Raw genomic sequence first — 16,159 nt, 5'->3', positions numbered from 1 at the left:
TACCTTTATATGTTTTTAGAGATCCACTACTGGCAAACATCTGTAATTGACTGCAACGTTTAAACAGATACAGCACAACGAAACAACTTCTCTCCACAATGTATTTATTATTTTTCAATCCTGTGCAGATCCTCAGAGAACAGGTAAATCAGTTCTGTCTCCTACACGTCATTGGGCTGGGTTTCTTAGAAGTGCAGTAATGCGTTGAGAATAATCTCATGGGAATTAGGAGTACGTTCACATTGGCTGTTGATTCTTCTCTCATGGTACAAAGAAACACTATAAAGGTCAGTTCCCAGGTCAGAGTTGCTTTCAGTGAAGAACAGGGAGACTCGTGATGGGTTGGATCACTTGTATCCTCTTCACTCTGCTGGCAGGGATAAAGTCAGAAAAACAAACGTGCAAAATGATCGGGCAAACAGGGTTCAAGGAGTTTTCTAAAGATGGTGATCTCATTATCGGAGGAGTTTTCGCTTTGTCTACTACACGCAAATTGATTGACAATGGCTACCACACATTGCCGTATACATACTGCAAAAAGTAAGTGAATGTGCTGTAAAACCTGTGTATGTTTTGTGTGTGAAAGTGATCAGCTCTAATGTCATTTATTCATAACAAGCGAACACTGTGTGTAGGCTGAATGACAGGGAACTGAAGTTTGCCAGGATAGTGATCTTTACAGTGGAGGAGATCAACAGAGATACTAAGCTCCTTCCTGGATTGAGTCTGGGCTACAGGCTGTACAATGGTTGTGGGAGTGAGAACCTGATTCGAGCAGCAATGGAAGCTGTAAACGGAGAGGACTCAAAGGGCTGCGCTGATCAGATACAGGCTCTCCTGGGCCATTCCTCCTCCGGAGTGAGTAAAGACATAAACATAATACTCAGCCCGCTATCCATTCCACAGGTGAGGAGACGTGATTGGGAAATAACTGGGATTTATTCATGTTTCCATCTTTGAAGAACGTTTATTCTGCCTTGTTGTGGTTAACATGTTTTCTTTCTTTGAAGGTGAGCCATCTCACTTGTGCTTTTTGACTGACAAAGGCAGTTCCCACATTCTTCAGAACTGTGCCCAGTGACCGCTTCAAATCATCGGTCTGAGGTGCAGCCTCATAAATACTTTGACTGGCGCTGGGTGGGGATCATTTATTCTCAGGGCGTGTACTCAGAAGAAGGTACAATGGCATTTGCAAAGGAAGCAGAAAAAGAGGGCATATGTGTTGAAGACCGGTTACCTCACTCAAAGACACATGTAAAATTTCCTGCTATTGTGGAGGCTCTGAGGAAATCCTCGTCCAAGGTGGTCCTCTTGTTTTTGCCCTTACCCTTCACCATATCGTTCTTGTGAAATGAAGTATAACATCACTGGGAAAGCAATGGGTTGGCAGTGAGGCTTGGATCCTCAAACAGACCTGGCTTCTGATGGGAGTAAGAACATTTGCAGGGGCGATGGGCTTTGCCTCCCTCAGGCCTCTCCATCAGGTCTTGGTGAATTCTTACTCAGCTTTAAACCCTCTGATGAACCACAGGTGCTAGTTAAAGATTTCTGGGAGTCGTTCTTTGTGCAGCTTCTCTCCGTCAAATACTTCTGCTACGTGTACTGTACAGAAGATCTCAGCACAGTCTCCATTTTTAGGCAGAGAATAATTTGTACAAACTGTGTACTTGGTAGGCGTATGCTATTCACGCACTACTGCAATGTCACAATGGCTCAAATCCAACCACGGAAGTCCTGCGTGACTAAAGACCAAGTTAAAACCTAAATTGTGGATTCTGGTATATTTACTCAGGCATAAGATACTTATGTGTGTGTTTTCCTTACCTTGATGTTAGTAAAAACACAACATTTGAATATTAGCTACAAATCTTATTGGTTTCGCAAATATGCTGAAATGTCCTGATTGTCCTACTACAGGTGTTGGAGCACATTAAGTACATGAACTTCACAACACAGAGTGGGGCCAATGTTTTCTTTGATGAAAACGGAGACTCAGTTGCCCAGTATGACTTAGTTAACTTTGGCAAATAAAAGGCAACCCGGCTCTGTTGAGGTCGTAAACATCGGTCAATTTGACACGTCTCTGCCAGAGGGGCAGAAATTCAAACTAAAAGACAACACCGGGATAGTTTGGGGGAGGAAACAGTATCGGTGAAGTGACCATCTGTCTAATTAATTCTACAGCTGATTATAATGTTTTCCTACAGAGTGCATTTAGGTGCATTTATGAATTTTCTCACGTTGTGTTTCTCTAATCAGGTGCCGAGGTCTGTTTGCAGAGAGCCGTGTCCCCCAGGGACTCGAAGGCGATAAAGAGTGTGCTGCTTCGACTGCTTTGAGTGCCCAGGAGGACAGTGGTAATGAGACAAGTGAGACAGAAAATGAATTCATTCATGTTTGCAGTAGAAACAAAAAGCATGTTTTAAAATCTCTCTCTCTCTATCTCCCACTGTTAGATTCTCCCGACTGTTTGATCTGTCCACCTGAATTTTGGCCAAATGAAAGAAAGACCAGTGTCTCCGAAGCCGACAATTACCTCTCCTACAACGAGGATCATGGGGCACTTTTAACTGGACCCCAGGTGTGTGGGCATATTTTATCTCTATTGACATAGACTCATAGGAGCTCATAAAGAGACTCCCATTTGTTAAAGCCAACAACTCGGAGCTGAGCTTCCTGCTGCTCTTCTCCTGATGCTGTGCTTCTGTGCTCCCCTCACCTTCATCAGCCGGCCCACTCTGATTGGTCCTGCATGCTGCGGCCTACTGCGTTCGACATCACCTTCGTCCTTTGCATCTCTTGTGTCCTGCCGGAAAACTATAGTGGTGTTAATGGCCTTCAGGGCGACACTTCCAGGCAGAAATATGATGAAATGGTTCGGTCACTGCCAGCAGAGCTCAGTGTTCTGAGTTTCACCCTGGTTCAGGTTGTAATTTGTGTACTTTGGCTCACAGCCAACCCTCCATTCCCAAGGATGGAACATGATATACTATAAAAAGAAAAGATCATCTTAGAGTGCGCTCTGAGGTCAGCTGTCGGGTTCTGGGCTGTGCTGGGTTACATCGAGGACTTCTTGCTCTCTTGTGTTTTATTCTTGCTTTTTTTGCCAGGAAGCTGCCAGACAGCTTTAATGAGGCCAAACGCTGATCACCTTCAGCATGTTGATATTCTGTGCAGTCTGGATCACATTCATCCCGGCATATGTCAGCTCTCCTGGGAAGTTCACTGTGGCTGTGGAGATATTTGCTATTCTGGCCTCCAGCTTTGGCTTGCTGACATGCATTTTGTTCCCAAAATGCTACATTATCTTATTCAGGCCAGAACAAAACTCAAGGGAGCATTTGATGGGAAAAATACCAAGGACACTTTGAGCTGTAGTTTGAAAGGTGTCGAGTTAACTGAAAAATAAACTAGTTTCACAGCCTGACAGATATTGTAGTAAATTCTAAGTTGTGATGTGTTGAATAAAGTAAATGAACCGAATCAAGTCTTCCTCCTTTTTATTCATCAACTCCACTGAGTGTAAGCAGTGTCTGAGATTTCATTTGATTGGTTTTGAATGAAGAATTTAAACACATTCAACAGAAATGTTTACACCTATAATAGTTCATTCAATTTATTGCAGTGGAACAGACAAATAAAAAGTGTCAAGAAAAAGGCTCCACTATAAAAAGCAACTACAACTGCACTCAGTGGGCATTACCTCCTCAAGGCCCGACAGTCAAGGTAACACTCTCATAAATATCAGTCCCTTAGACTTGCTAGATTTTTCTTATCAAGGTTCATTTATTATTCTCTGACAAATTAACGAAATGTTGCAGAAAGATGTAAAAAGAGAGAGAGTAAAGAAAATTCCTGGATCCACCCTCTGATCCAGATCCATACCTAAAATGTTTGGGTTCTCCATCGAACAACCTTTATAGTAACGTCCTGGAGACAAAAAAAACCACAATTACAAACTCAATACTGTTCCCTGTATATATGTGATTAGTCATTACATAACCCTTTATTATACATGGACTTGCTAACATTGTTAAAAAATCTTTCAGAATTAATTTTTTTGTTTTATTCAAGAAAACAGGGTGAGGTGATTGATAAGTGGAATCACAGAGTTCTGGCCATTTACAACTGTTTTATTAATAACACATTTATTAATGTTTATAAAATCATATCCAGTAACTACAGCGTAAACACAACCGAAATAAATGTCATCATTTTATTAATAACTATATTAAAAATAAGTTTTACATGTAAAAGATATTTACATTTTTAAAAAGTGATGACATTCTTCAGGCAGTGTATGTGTGTGTACAAATCAGATTGAACCAATTCAATCATAACTCATCCTCATCACAGAGGCTATTATAACCCGTTCAGCTTTTGGAGGAGCTGACCAGTTTTCTCCAGTAAATTTTTAAGTGTTTATGCAAAGACAAATGATAACCAGGTGGAAACTGGGAACACACAATCACATATTTTTGTATTTTTTGTTTAGGTTATTATTGTACATCATGAAGAACGCACCTACTTGAATTTCCCTACTGCACAAAACTGCCATGGCTTACAGCTAAATGAAAACAGCACTTTCTGCAGCATTGAATATGTCCTTAACTTAAGGATACACTCATTATGTTATTAGTCTTTGATTTTAGATTTTACACTTTGATTTTGTCATTTGCTGTTTTGATTTTGAATGACATGAATTATGTATTAATTTGCTTAGATTTTTTTTTGTATTCATTTTATTTGACCTATTATTAATATTACTTTTATTAATAATGCTATTATTATTAATATTACACTGAACTGGGTTGGCCAAATTACACAGCTTGTGGACGATTGTGTAATTTGTGTATAACACACACACACATCCTCTGTCCCGGCTGTATCAAACTTACCAATCTAAGGTGCTGAGCCTGTGGAAATAAATCAACCTTTTATGAAGAGAGCACATCTGCATCCAACACAGCTGTTATAAGAGCTGCACCCTCGTAAAAATAAAGTAGAGCAAACATGTGGAGAGCTTTTCTCTTGTCTTGGGTCGCTCTACCTGAGCCAGTGTCTGTGTGAACTGTTTGCCAGGTTTGATATGCCAAGTTTGTTCAAACAGGGAGATATAATGATCGGAGGGGATTTTCCCGCTTTTCAACAAAGAGATCGAGGCAGCACCTATATGTTTGAAAAGGAGCCACTTGCAGTGAAGTGTGGGTAAATTTGCATCTGACGTTTTTAAATCTGCAAAGCTGCAGCTCTCACATGTAAAAATCTATTTCAATTATTTTAGATTTGACCTGCGAGCTTTCCGATGGACCCCAAGTGATGATATTTGCAATTGAAGAAATTAACAAAGAATCTGCTCTCCTGCCAAACATCACTCTTGGCACAGGATCTGCTTCGTGTGCATCTCCACCCAGGCGCGTTAATGCTGCCACTAACACTGGCCAGCGGAGTTGAGGAGATGGAATCAACCTCCGACATCCTCGGCTGTATCTGCTGTCATAGCAGAGTGGGATCGTCTCAGTCCTCAGCTGTGGCTGGAACTCTCGGACCATTTCAAGTGCCAATCGTAAGAAATGATATGTATTTGATTGATGCTTTCATAGTTTGTTTGTTGTATTTTGTTGTTTCAGACTTATTGTGGTGATATTTTCATAGGTGAGTTACTTCTACGACATGTGCCTGCCTCAGTGACAGAGCTAAATACCCTACGTTTTCGGACGATCCCCAGCGACTACTTCCAGGCCAGCTTTGGCAGCTCTGGTCAAGCGTTTTGGCTGGCAGTGGATTGGCACCATACAGTCAGACGTACTATGGCGGAATGGGATCCTGGCTTTCACTGAGGAGGTTAGGAAGCTCGGGGTTGTGTTGCATTTGTCGGGACAATTCTACGCACGTACACTTTGGATAAGATTCTGGATGTTGTGGAAATGATCAAGCAGTCAACAGTCAAGAATCATTCTGGCCCCGTTCCTGTGATGGACTTGTATTTCTTAATGAAAAGAGGTAGTGAAACAGAATATCACTGGAATTCAGTGGATCGCTAGTGAGGCCTGGATAACGGCAGCGCGACCCTCCACGCCTGAAATCTACAAAGCCCCAGGCGGAGCCTAGGGGATTTGTGGTGCCATAAGATGGCCATCCCGGATCTCAAACCATTTCTCACAGGCATCAACCCTTATGCAGACCCAAGTGCAGCCTTCGTGAGAATTTCTGGGGAGGTATGGTGGGATGTCGACCCGTTTCACCCAGTGAACACACAGGATCCGAGGAAACAAATGAAAAATGCACAGGCAACGAGACATTATTATATTCCCAGCATGTGTTCTTTAAAGTCACACAGCTCAGAGTGTCCTATAATGTGTATAAAAGCAGTCTATGCCATTGCACATGCCCTGCATGAGCTAGTGTTCTGCCAACCGTCCGGTAAACCATTAGAAAACCGGTGATACCGTGTTGAATGTGTCAGAAATTCAGCCCAAACAGGTGAGAAATAGAGCAAAACCCACAATGTCTGCAAATAAAGTTGTATCTATGTGAAGAGATTACCTTATCATTAGCTTGAAATGTCTTCACAATTCATCGCAGTTTCTAGGTCACTGATCACCTGCAGAGGAGTACATTTCAGAAATCAGTTCGGGGGCGACGTGTTCTTCGATGAGACGGAGACCCTCCGGCTTCTTATAGCTTAATCAACTGGCAGCTGAGAGACGGGCACGTGCAGCATGTGACAGTGGGTCATTTGCATCTGCTGCCAGGGTGATTATAAGCTCAGCGTCCAGGAGAAGAGATAGTGTGGAGGATAGGGAAAAAGGTAATCATCAAAAAAATGTTCATGCTTTAAGCTTGTAATTCTAAGATATGTGTCCCATTTAATTATTAGTTATCATGTGAGTGTGTCTGCACTTTTTCCCTCAGGTTCCCACATCAGTGTGCTCTAATATCTGTCCAGTAGGAGCGAGGACAGCTCAAATTAAAGGAAAACCCTCCTGCTGCTTTGATTGTATCCCCTGTGCAGATAGTTGCCGGCCAACTCAACAGGTACCGATAAGCAGACCAACAACACCATCCAGTTATAGAATTTGCTTTAAATGTAATGTTTAATGTATCACTAAGCGACCATGACATTCTCTGCAAACATTGAAATCCAAGATGCATGACTCTCACTCTCTTCTTCCCTCAACAGGTGCAGCGTTGCACACAGTGTCACAAGGACTTCTGGTCCAGCGAGGGAAAGACATATAAATTCCCAAAACTGTTGAATTCTGACATATCACGAGCCGTTGGGAATAGCTATCACAGTCTGTGCCCTTCTGGGAGCCTCCTGTCTCTGGCCACCATGGTGGTTTTCATCAATGCAGGCGGTGGTAAAGGCCAGCAACGCAGAGCTGAGCTGCTTCCTGCTGTTCTCTCTTTTCTTGTGTTTCCTCTGTCCCCTCACTTTCATCCGGCCCGGCCCATGGTCTGGACATGCATGCTCCTGCAGCCTTCGGCGTGACGTTCGCGCTCTGCATTTCCTGCGTCTTAGGAAAAACAATTGTAAATCGTCACGGCTTTCAAAGCGTTTCCTGGCAACAAAGTAGCGGAAAGTTTGGTCCATACGCAGCAAAGAATCATAGTTTGCTCCTGCGCCTGATTCCAGATTTTGATTTGTATATTGTGGCTTAAGTTAAATCCCCCTTTTCCCCGAACATGGTTTTCAGATACAGCAGCCGAAGATTGTTTTGGAGTGTAACGCACAGGCTCTGAAGCTGCTTTCTACGCAGTGCTGGGATATATCGGGTTCCTCGCAATAGTTTGTCTGGTCCTGGCATTTCTAGCCGAAGGTGCAACAACTTCAATGAAGCCAAATTCATCACCTTCAGCATCTTGATATTGTGCAGTCTGGATCACCTTCGTCCCAGCATATCAGCTCCCCTGGGAAGTTCACTGTAGCTGTGGAAACTTTTGCAATTTTGTCTTCAGCATTTGGTTTATTAATTTGTATCTTTGCACCGAAATGCTACATAATATTGATCAAACCAGAGAAAAACATCATTCTCTTTTTCTGTAGCTAACACTTTCTTCACCTTCTTCCACAAACTTCAAATGAAAGATACAATAAAGCTACAACTTTTTTCAATCAAAGTCACTAAAGCTCATCTTCCTTTTTTCACCTCCTGTATATGAAAAGTGTCCAGTGATGCAATTCAATTCCACTGTATTTGTATAGCGCCAAATCATGACATACAGTATCTCAAGCCACTTTACATAGAAGGTCACGACCTTACAGAATGATAGAGAAACCATACAGTTCCCACGATGAACAAGCACTTTGGGGACTGTGGAGAGAAAACAGCTTCAGAACCCTGGAACCAGCTACAATCGCCTGGAACGCCAAGATGGTGTCAACGAGGAGGCAGGACAGACAGAGGACGAAGCTGAGTCCTAACGCTGCCTGGTGGAGCCGGCATTGGTGATATGACCAGGAAGAAAGACAGGAATTCTTCAACCACAGCAACCACAATGGTCTTTGTAGAACTCAGTGGAGCCTCAGGGGACACAAACAGCAAATAGACTCTCTCCCTGTTAAAAAATAAACCATATAATTCAATCACTAACACAATACTATGGTCATTTAACACCTGAACGAAAACATGTAGGAAATATAATTTTATTATTTTCACTGCATTAGATAGCTAACCCCAAAAACAATTACAAAATTATTTAATTTATTTGTTGATATATTTCAATACAATAAGGTGACAAAAGTTTAACATTAATGTGACTAATGGGTATCTTAAGTCCTCCCTGACTTTACATCACTTCCTACAATGGGTGTCGAAGAGAATAATGATGACGTTTACATGGCTGAGCATGTTCTGTGTGATATATAATGTGACTGCCAAAACAATTGGAAACAGGAGAGGAGAGACGGTTATGCATTGTAGTCACATCTGCTTTTGCTTTTGGTTCTGAGCTGAGTTGTTTGAAGTCCATACATATGTGTCTTTTCTGAGTTGACGTTCATCTCGGAACCAAATCAACGAAGGGGCGAAGGGTGAGATTCACAACAAATGCATCAAGATATTTTTACAGGGTAAATTACAAGTGTATTGGTTGCGTGTCTTACAGTTATGCAATTTGTTAGTAGTTAATGGAGATTAATGTTGTTAAACTCAACATGTATAATGAAAGTATGACAGGTTTATGCAAACTATTTTCCCCCTGACATCGTCAGAGAATGGTTTATTTTCCATTATTAAATGTTCAAAGTAAACGTTCCCACCCGCCTGTCCCTTCTTCAACCAGTAAAACAAGAACATTATATAGTACCACATGGAAAATGTGTAGTTTCCTCTGTTCACTTTCTCTGCTGTCGGCTGATGAGGGACAACGACGCTGCAGTTGTCCAACAGAGAACTTTTGCCCTGGGGTGAAAACCCAGCTGAGCTAAGGAGGATTTTGAATGTGACGAGGAAATCCACAGCTTGTGTCGTCAGTTTGAGTTTCACATGAGTAACCTCATGAAAGTGCTTGGGCTGGAAAATATTGATTGAAAAAATTTGTGTTTTATTTGTCAAACAGAATTGTTTGTTCTCATCAGAGCAAAACCCTGAAAACAAACCAACTCACTCTGAGATCCAACAAGAGAGGAAACATGAAATTGTGAAGGGAATTATTGATATTTATTTTCCTCCACCATGGTTTCCACAACAGACCTGAGAAAGGGGATTGGTTGACTGCTTCCATCTAGTGGTCATATCCACAGTTGTGCATTGTTGATGGTTTACTTAAATTTACAGAATATAGGCCACTCTTTCTCATGCAGAATTTACCCTTCACATATGAAAGGCTTTTTCTTTCAAATAAACCAGATTATTGTCACTATGTAATGAGATTGGCACTTTTGAAACCTGAAGGAAAACATCAACCTTTTCCCTTCAATGCATGAACTGAAGGGTCGGCTGTGGCTCGGGAGGTCGAGATGGGTTTGATTCCCGTCTCCCTCATTCCACACATGCCAAGGCGTCATTGGGCAAGACGCTGAACCCAAAAGACAGCTGACGGCAGTGTATGAAGGATGTGTGATAGAGAAAGTGCTGCATGTGGAAGCCTTGTATGAACGTGTGTGAGTGGGTGGATGACAAAACTGTACAGTGAAGCTCTTTGAGTGGTTAACAAGACAAGAAAAGTGCTAAAGTATTTGTTAACATTTCAGGACAGGAGTTTGCAAACACTGACAATAACACTTGATGGCAATGTAACAAGTCTTTATTTTAATTATGTCACATCTTATATACTATGATGTGCATTTTGTTTTTATGTTTTATAGTGAAGACAAAACTCTTTTTGTTGCAAAACTTTCTTTAGTTTATTTCATATTTCCAGCACAAAAGGTAAATTATTTGTATAATAAGAAAACAACAGATTAAAAAGACATTCACAAAATTACAATATATGAAAAATCATGCAACTAGTCGAAGAACTTACACAATATAAACTCTTGTATGCTGCCATCATAAATATTGCCGGAGCTCAGATGTACTAGGATTCATTCTTGTTCATCAAATGTTTCTTGGTGTTCTTTTCGGGCTTAAACAATATGATGTAACACTTTGGAGCAAATATACACAGAATTAGTCCAAAGCTGGAGGCCAAGATGGCAAAAATCTCCACAGCCACAGTGAATTTACCAGGAGAGCTGACGTAAGCTGGAATAAAAGCGATCCAGACGGCACAGAATATCAACATGCTGAACGTTATGAGCTTTGCCTCATTAAAATTATCAGGTAGCTTCCGAGCTAGGACAGCTAACACGAAGCAAAAGAAAGCCAACAGGCCTATGTACCCGAGCACAGCCCAGAACCCAATAGCTGAACCCAACGCACACTCCAGGATGATTCTCTCCTTGTATGTGGTCAGGTTTTTCATCGGAAAAGGGGGACTGACAACCAACCAAATAATGCATATTAAAACTTGTATAAACGTGAAGGACACCACAGTCATTCTTTGCTGCGGAGGACCGAACCATTTCATGATGTTTCGACCTGGAAGTGTCGCTTTAAAGGCCATTAACACCACTATAGTTTTCCCAAGAACACACGAGATGCAGAGGACGAAGGTGATGCCGAACGCGATGTGTCGCAGCATGCAGGACCACTCGGAGGGCGCTCCCATGAAAGTTAGTGAACATAAGAAACACAGAGTCAGCGAGAAGAGCAGCAGAGCTCAGCTCGGAGTTGTTCGCCAGCGATGGGGGACTGCCTGTGAAAGAATTTAGCGCTGTTATGGCGAGACCGCGCGCCGCCAACGGAGAACATGACAGGATGATTCCCAGGACCTCATGGATGGAGAGAAACTCTACAGGCTTAGGGAGACATGTGTTTCTCTCTGCGTTGGGCCAAGACTCGTCAGAGCAGGGGAAGCAATCAGCAGAATCTGCAAAAATAAATTAAGGAAAACACTTTCAGCAGCCTTATATTTGATGTAAACTTTATATAATGAACACTAGGTGCTGGACAGAGGTAACGAAAACCAGACAATTCTAAGTGTCCATAAATGAAATGTTAAAATACGTGTGGGGGGTGGAAGAAAACAGTAATGGCTTGAAAGAAAACCACACCCAAATATAACAAGAAATTAAATATAAAAAACCTTCAATACTGTTTATTTATTAGTATAACAGAGAACTAGAGGTGCCACTCTGTGTTTTCATGTCTCTGCAATAACCAGTCTGACAACTGAAGTGACAAGTGACAACTGATCAAATTTTAAAGAAATTCCCTAAAGGCAGACGAGAGATATCATGTTCAAGAAGCCAAAAGCATTATGAGGCCAAAGTTATGAGGCCACCAATGACCTTGAGCTTTGGCTCCCAAAATTAAATGAGTACATCATTGAGTCCAAGTGAACGTTTGTGACAAACATGAAGTGATTCCCTCAAGGGATTCTTGAGATATGCGTTGACAGGAATGGGACGTACGTCAAATAACCCAAAAACATAATGCTTCCAGCCACTGGCTGTCGTTGGTAATGTTTCAGGCAGAGGCCCTTCTTCAGACCTGCTTTGTCCGATATGTTACCTACAAGTCGGTGGGTTCATCAACTGGTGTTGAACATTCCTCGTGTTCTTATTTTACCTGTAGCATTGCTTATCTCTCCCTCAGGACATGGTACACAGTCATAGCAGCAGATGGGTTTCCCTCTCTGCAGCACTTTACGGGTTCCTGCAGGGCAGCTGTCTGTGCACACTGAAGCAGGCACCTGTCACACAGACACAAACAAACTCACACAGATATCACACTATGGCTACACAGCTGGTAGAGGTGTTAAGTTATGGCTCCTCACCTGTGTGCCACCCTCCATCCACGTGAGGTTCCTGCTGATGTGGATTTCCTGGCCGACCGGCAGCGACGCATTGTAGTGCCCCACTGTCACCAACTCAATGCTGCCACTCGCACTTCTTTGCCAGTTGACCAGCTCATATGTGGCCACCGGGTCTCCGTTGGCATCAAACGACACATCATAACCATTCTGGGAAAAGCTGACTTTCTTCAGCTCAGTAAGAACCTGTGAGGATGAAATGAAAGAAGACAGGAAGTAAATGATGTAAAGTACATTTTCGTCTTGGTAAGTATATGACATACAGTATTTGTTTGGACCGACCTGTTTGGACTCTGTCCTGGTGACTTTGTCACACTCTCTTGTAGAGTTAGTTTTCTGGCACACTGCATTATGAATGGCATGAGCTATTGCATAAACGGCCTTGTACACCATGTTGGTGATGCGGAGCTGAGAGGTGTCGGTGTACGGGCTCTGGAGCGTCTGAATGTCTTCAGTTCCATCACATAAACTCTCTCCTGTGGCTGCACCTAAAAACAACGAGGAGGAGACTGGGCTTTTTTTTAACAAATTAACATTTACATTTATGAAAATAATGAGAACAATTTCCTTGAAACTGACTTGACGTGTATTCATATTTACAAAAACATGAATATGATATTATCATAGTATTATGCTGTACCGTTATAATTATATATCATTATAATTATTATTGCTATGATATCACTGCACATTATTATTAGTATGCAGCATGTGCACTGTCAGTATCCTTTTAAATAACTTTATTATATTCTTAATGTTCTCCATTTTTAAGTTTACGTTTCATGTATGATTATTTATCTTATTTGTCTTCTACTTTTCACTTATTTAATATCTATTTCATTATTACCTTGTACCTTATTATATTTTCAGCTTGCATTTATTCCTTATATATTTGAAATATTCTCTTATTTCAAATATTTTCATCTCATATGTTTAGTCATCTCATGTATTTTTCATGTATCTTTGATGTTTAATGAGAAGCACATAAATAAACTTGAATTACCATGCAGCTCCACAAATTGTGACAACAACACAACACAACTGATAGTGTCACCTATGTTTTAAGAGGGAAAAATAAGTCTGCACAACTTCCTCACTTTGGTCCAGCCTGCAGTGGAATTCACTCTCCCAGAACTCAGTCAGCACCGGGGACGCAGACACTTTGGTGGCGGGCAGATCCAGCAGGAAGTCCCTCAGGCCGGGGATGACAGCTTGCTGGATGCCAATTCCAATGGCCCCGGCACAGAAGGAGAACCTCAGCAGCTCTGAGTTAGTCACCCAGGCCTCGCTTCCTAACCACTGACGAGGAGGAGGAGGCTCCCGGGACAGCTCCTCAAACAGGATCCTCATGTCTCCAGAGGCTACGAAGGCCACAATAACTGTGGCTGTCGACCTGGAGAGACGATATAATGCATAATGCACAGTTAATATGGATAAAGATTTTTTAAACCAGCAAACATCAGTGTTTCGAATGTACAGTTTCTCAATGAGTATTTTTATCCAGGCCTATAAGATCAATAAACATGAAGAGTCAGTTATTATTCAGTATTATTTATTACATTGTTTTGTATTTGCACTATCTTAATAAAACCATTTTCTAATCTTCTAATGTTGTGTGACTGAACATATTTAGTGATTTTAATGTGCAGAAGCTCAGTGTCAACACAGTCAGTGGTGCAGAAACCTGCGGATCACTTCAGCCACTCTCTGGATCTTGCTGCGCGGGTGGGTGCGGTAGAAGGACTCGGAGTACTCCACGCAGATGCCCTCTCTGTGCGCTGCGTCCAGGAAAGACGCCATGCCGTTGTTGCCATAGTCCGAATCCGAGCGCACAGCACCGATCCACGTCCAGCCGAAGTGTTTGACCAGTTTGGCCAGCGCGTTGGCCTGGAACTGGTCACTGGGGATCGTCCTGAAGAAACTCGGGTACTGCTTCTTGTTGGAGAGGCAGGCGCACGTGGCAAAGTGGCTCACCTGGAGCAACACAGTGGGATTCTTCATCTCCAAAAACAACTGTGAATCGCACTGGTTTATAATGAATGAATTGAGTAGAAACACAAATAGATTTACTTGAGGGATGTTAAAGGGCCCGATGACGCGCGACATGCTGATGGATGTGCGTGGAGCCAGTTTCGCCAACGATGTTATCACCATTCCAGTTAGGAGCAGTTGTGGTCGTTGCCGGGGCTGAACTCCGGGTCCTGGCCGTTGGAGAGCTGGAAGGCCAGACGCACCGCCATCGGCACCGAGGCGCACAGTCGTAGATGTGGTAACCGAGCGTGACGCCCGGCAGCAGGTTCGAGCTGTTGTTGATCTCCTCAATGGCGAAGACCATGGCGCGTGAGAAGCGCAGCTCACGGGAGTCGATGCTGCACATGCACACATGTATGTAATGTTGGAGTTTACATAGGATGGGATCACGTGTTCTAATGGGAGAATCACAGGCCTAAGAATAATACTAATAATACAAACAGGAGTACTACTAATACTACTAATAGTTATAATAATAATCACAATTATCGTCATAGCCTAATCATATTAGCGGAAAAACCACAGGCATACTAACTGTACAAATAATAACACTACTAATGAAAATATTATTTATATATATAATATATATTATTATTAGTAATACTACTACTACTACTTCAACAACTAATAATAATTATAATAATAAGTTGCTGTTACTAAGTGCTTCACACAGAAAACAAATTAAAAACAAGAAGATCATACCTCATCATATATAACATCATAATAAGAATAGCCAGGAGAAGATTTAATTTCAATAGTCAACTAATTTCACACAACTAATGACAACTAATTTCACAGCGTTAATCTGTTCTTATTCTGGGAAATATTAATAAATGTTAAAAACAACTGTTTTCATTTAAGAATCACAAATCATAATCTTTTCTCCTACAGCCACACCGGACACATTTTGAATATAACACATGTAACTTAACATCAAAAAATTAAAACAAAAAGATTTTAAGCACAATATCCAAATTTAAAACATTTATGTCCCCACAAGGTTCAACATCCTTTTATCCCCCACTTCTCCCTGTTATACAAACCTCCCTATGCACCTCAGAGGCTCAGGCTCCGTGGTGTAGTTATACCTCACTGTGTGCATGTAGTCGTGTATGGAGAAACCCCCCCCAACCACATAGTCCCCATCCATTGAGAAGGCAGGTTGATGAGCCGTACCCTGAAGCTTACATTTCATCCCAGACCCGTTCAAGCCAAGAGCAGAGTTCAGCTCAAACAGACCCAGAGCCCATACGAGGCAAACAAAGAGAGCTGAGATCCCCATCATCCCCCAAGTGTGTGCATGTGGGCAATAAGTGTGTATTCACTGCTTTATATAGCTTTTCAGACTAAAGATTCCCTCCTACTGTACGTCAGCTTACTGTACATCACAGAGAGGATGTCCTTGCTCTGTATTTTTCAGTTCCTTAGGCTGTATGTACTTTATAACCTCCACTGAGTGCCTCTGTTTCTCTTCTACTCTTGTTAAATTACTATTTAAAACAAACAAGGCCCAACAGTCCACTTTAAATACAGTCGAGCCAAGCAACATTTCACACACTCGTGGATATCAGTTTTCTTAATGTGCCGGATTTTTTTTCCATTGAGATCCATGAATCATTCCCTGGGAAATTGGTGAAAATGTCCAAAAACACTTAATCTCACATTGTTAAAGTAAGTGGGTGGAAAAAAGCCTGGATTCACCACTTTCACCTGATCCCCAACACAATTGAATGGGTCCTTGGCCAATGTCCCATCATTCCACCAA

At 41.9% G+C, this 16,159-nt stretch overlaps 1 protein-coding gene and 2 pseudogenes across 1 annotated transcript; 2 read left to right on the top strand and 1 right to left on the bottom strand.

The window, feature by feature from the left end:
• Positions 1–406: 406 nt before the first annotated feature.
• Positions 407–3,371, top strand: LOC118106772 (extracellular calcium-sensing receptor). Its single transcript, XM_047339646.1, is given in 17 exon segments — positions 407–540; positions 636–858; positions 1,047–1,094; positions 1,096–1,335; positions 1,338–1,467; positions 1,470–1,563; positions 1,565–1,604; positions 1,918–2,003; positions 2,260–2,369; positions 2,457–2,581; positions 2,623–2,686; positions 2,689–2,738; positions 2,741–2,809; positions 2,811–2,892; positions 2,895–3,061; positions 3,064–3,141; positions 3,144–3,371. Coding segments are annotated over 17 exon segments (1,968 nt in total).
• A 441-nt stretch (positions 3,372–3,812) lies between these two features.
• Positions 3,813–8,054, top strand: LOC118106771 (annotated as a pseudogene).
• A 2,449-nt stretch (positions 8,055–10,503) lies between these two features.
• Positions 10,504–15,679, bottom strand: LOC124851631 (annotated as a pseudogene).
• Between the last annotated feature and the right edge of the window lie 480 nt (positions 15,680–16,159).

The sequence above is a fragment of the Hippoglossus stenolepis genome, chromosome 4 (genome assembly GCF_022539355.2).
Source record: "Hippoglossus stenolepis isolate QCI-W04-F060 chromosome 4, HSTE1.2, whole genome shotgun sequence".
In the NCBI taxonomy this organism is placed as follows: Eukaryota; Metazoa; Chordata; class Actinopteri; order Pleuronectiformes; family Pleuronectidae; genus Hippoglossus; species Hippoglossus stenolepis.
This window is presented reverse-complemented; position numbering and strand designations above follow the sequence as displayed.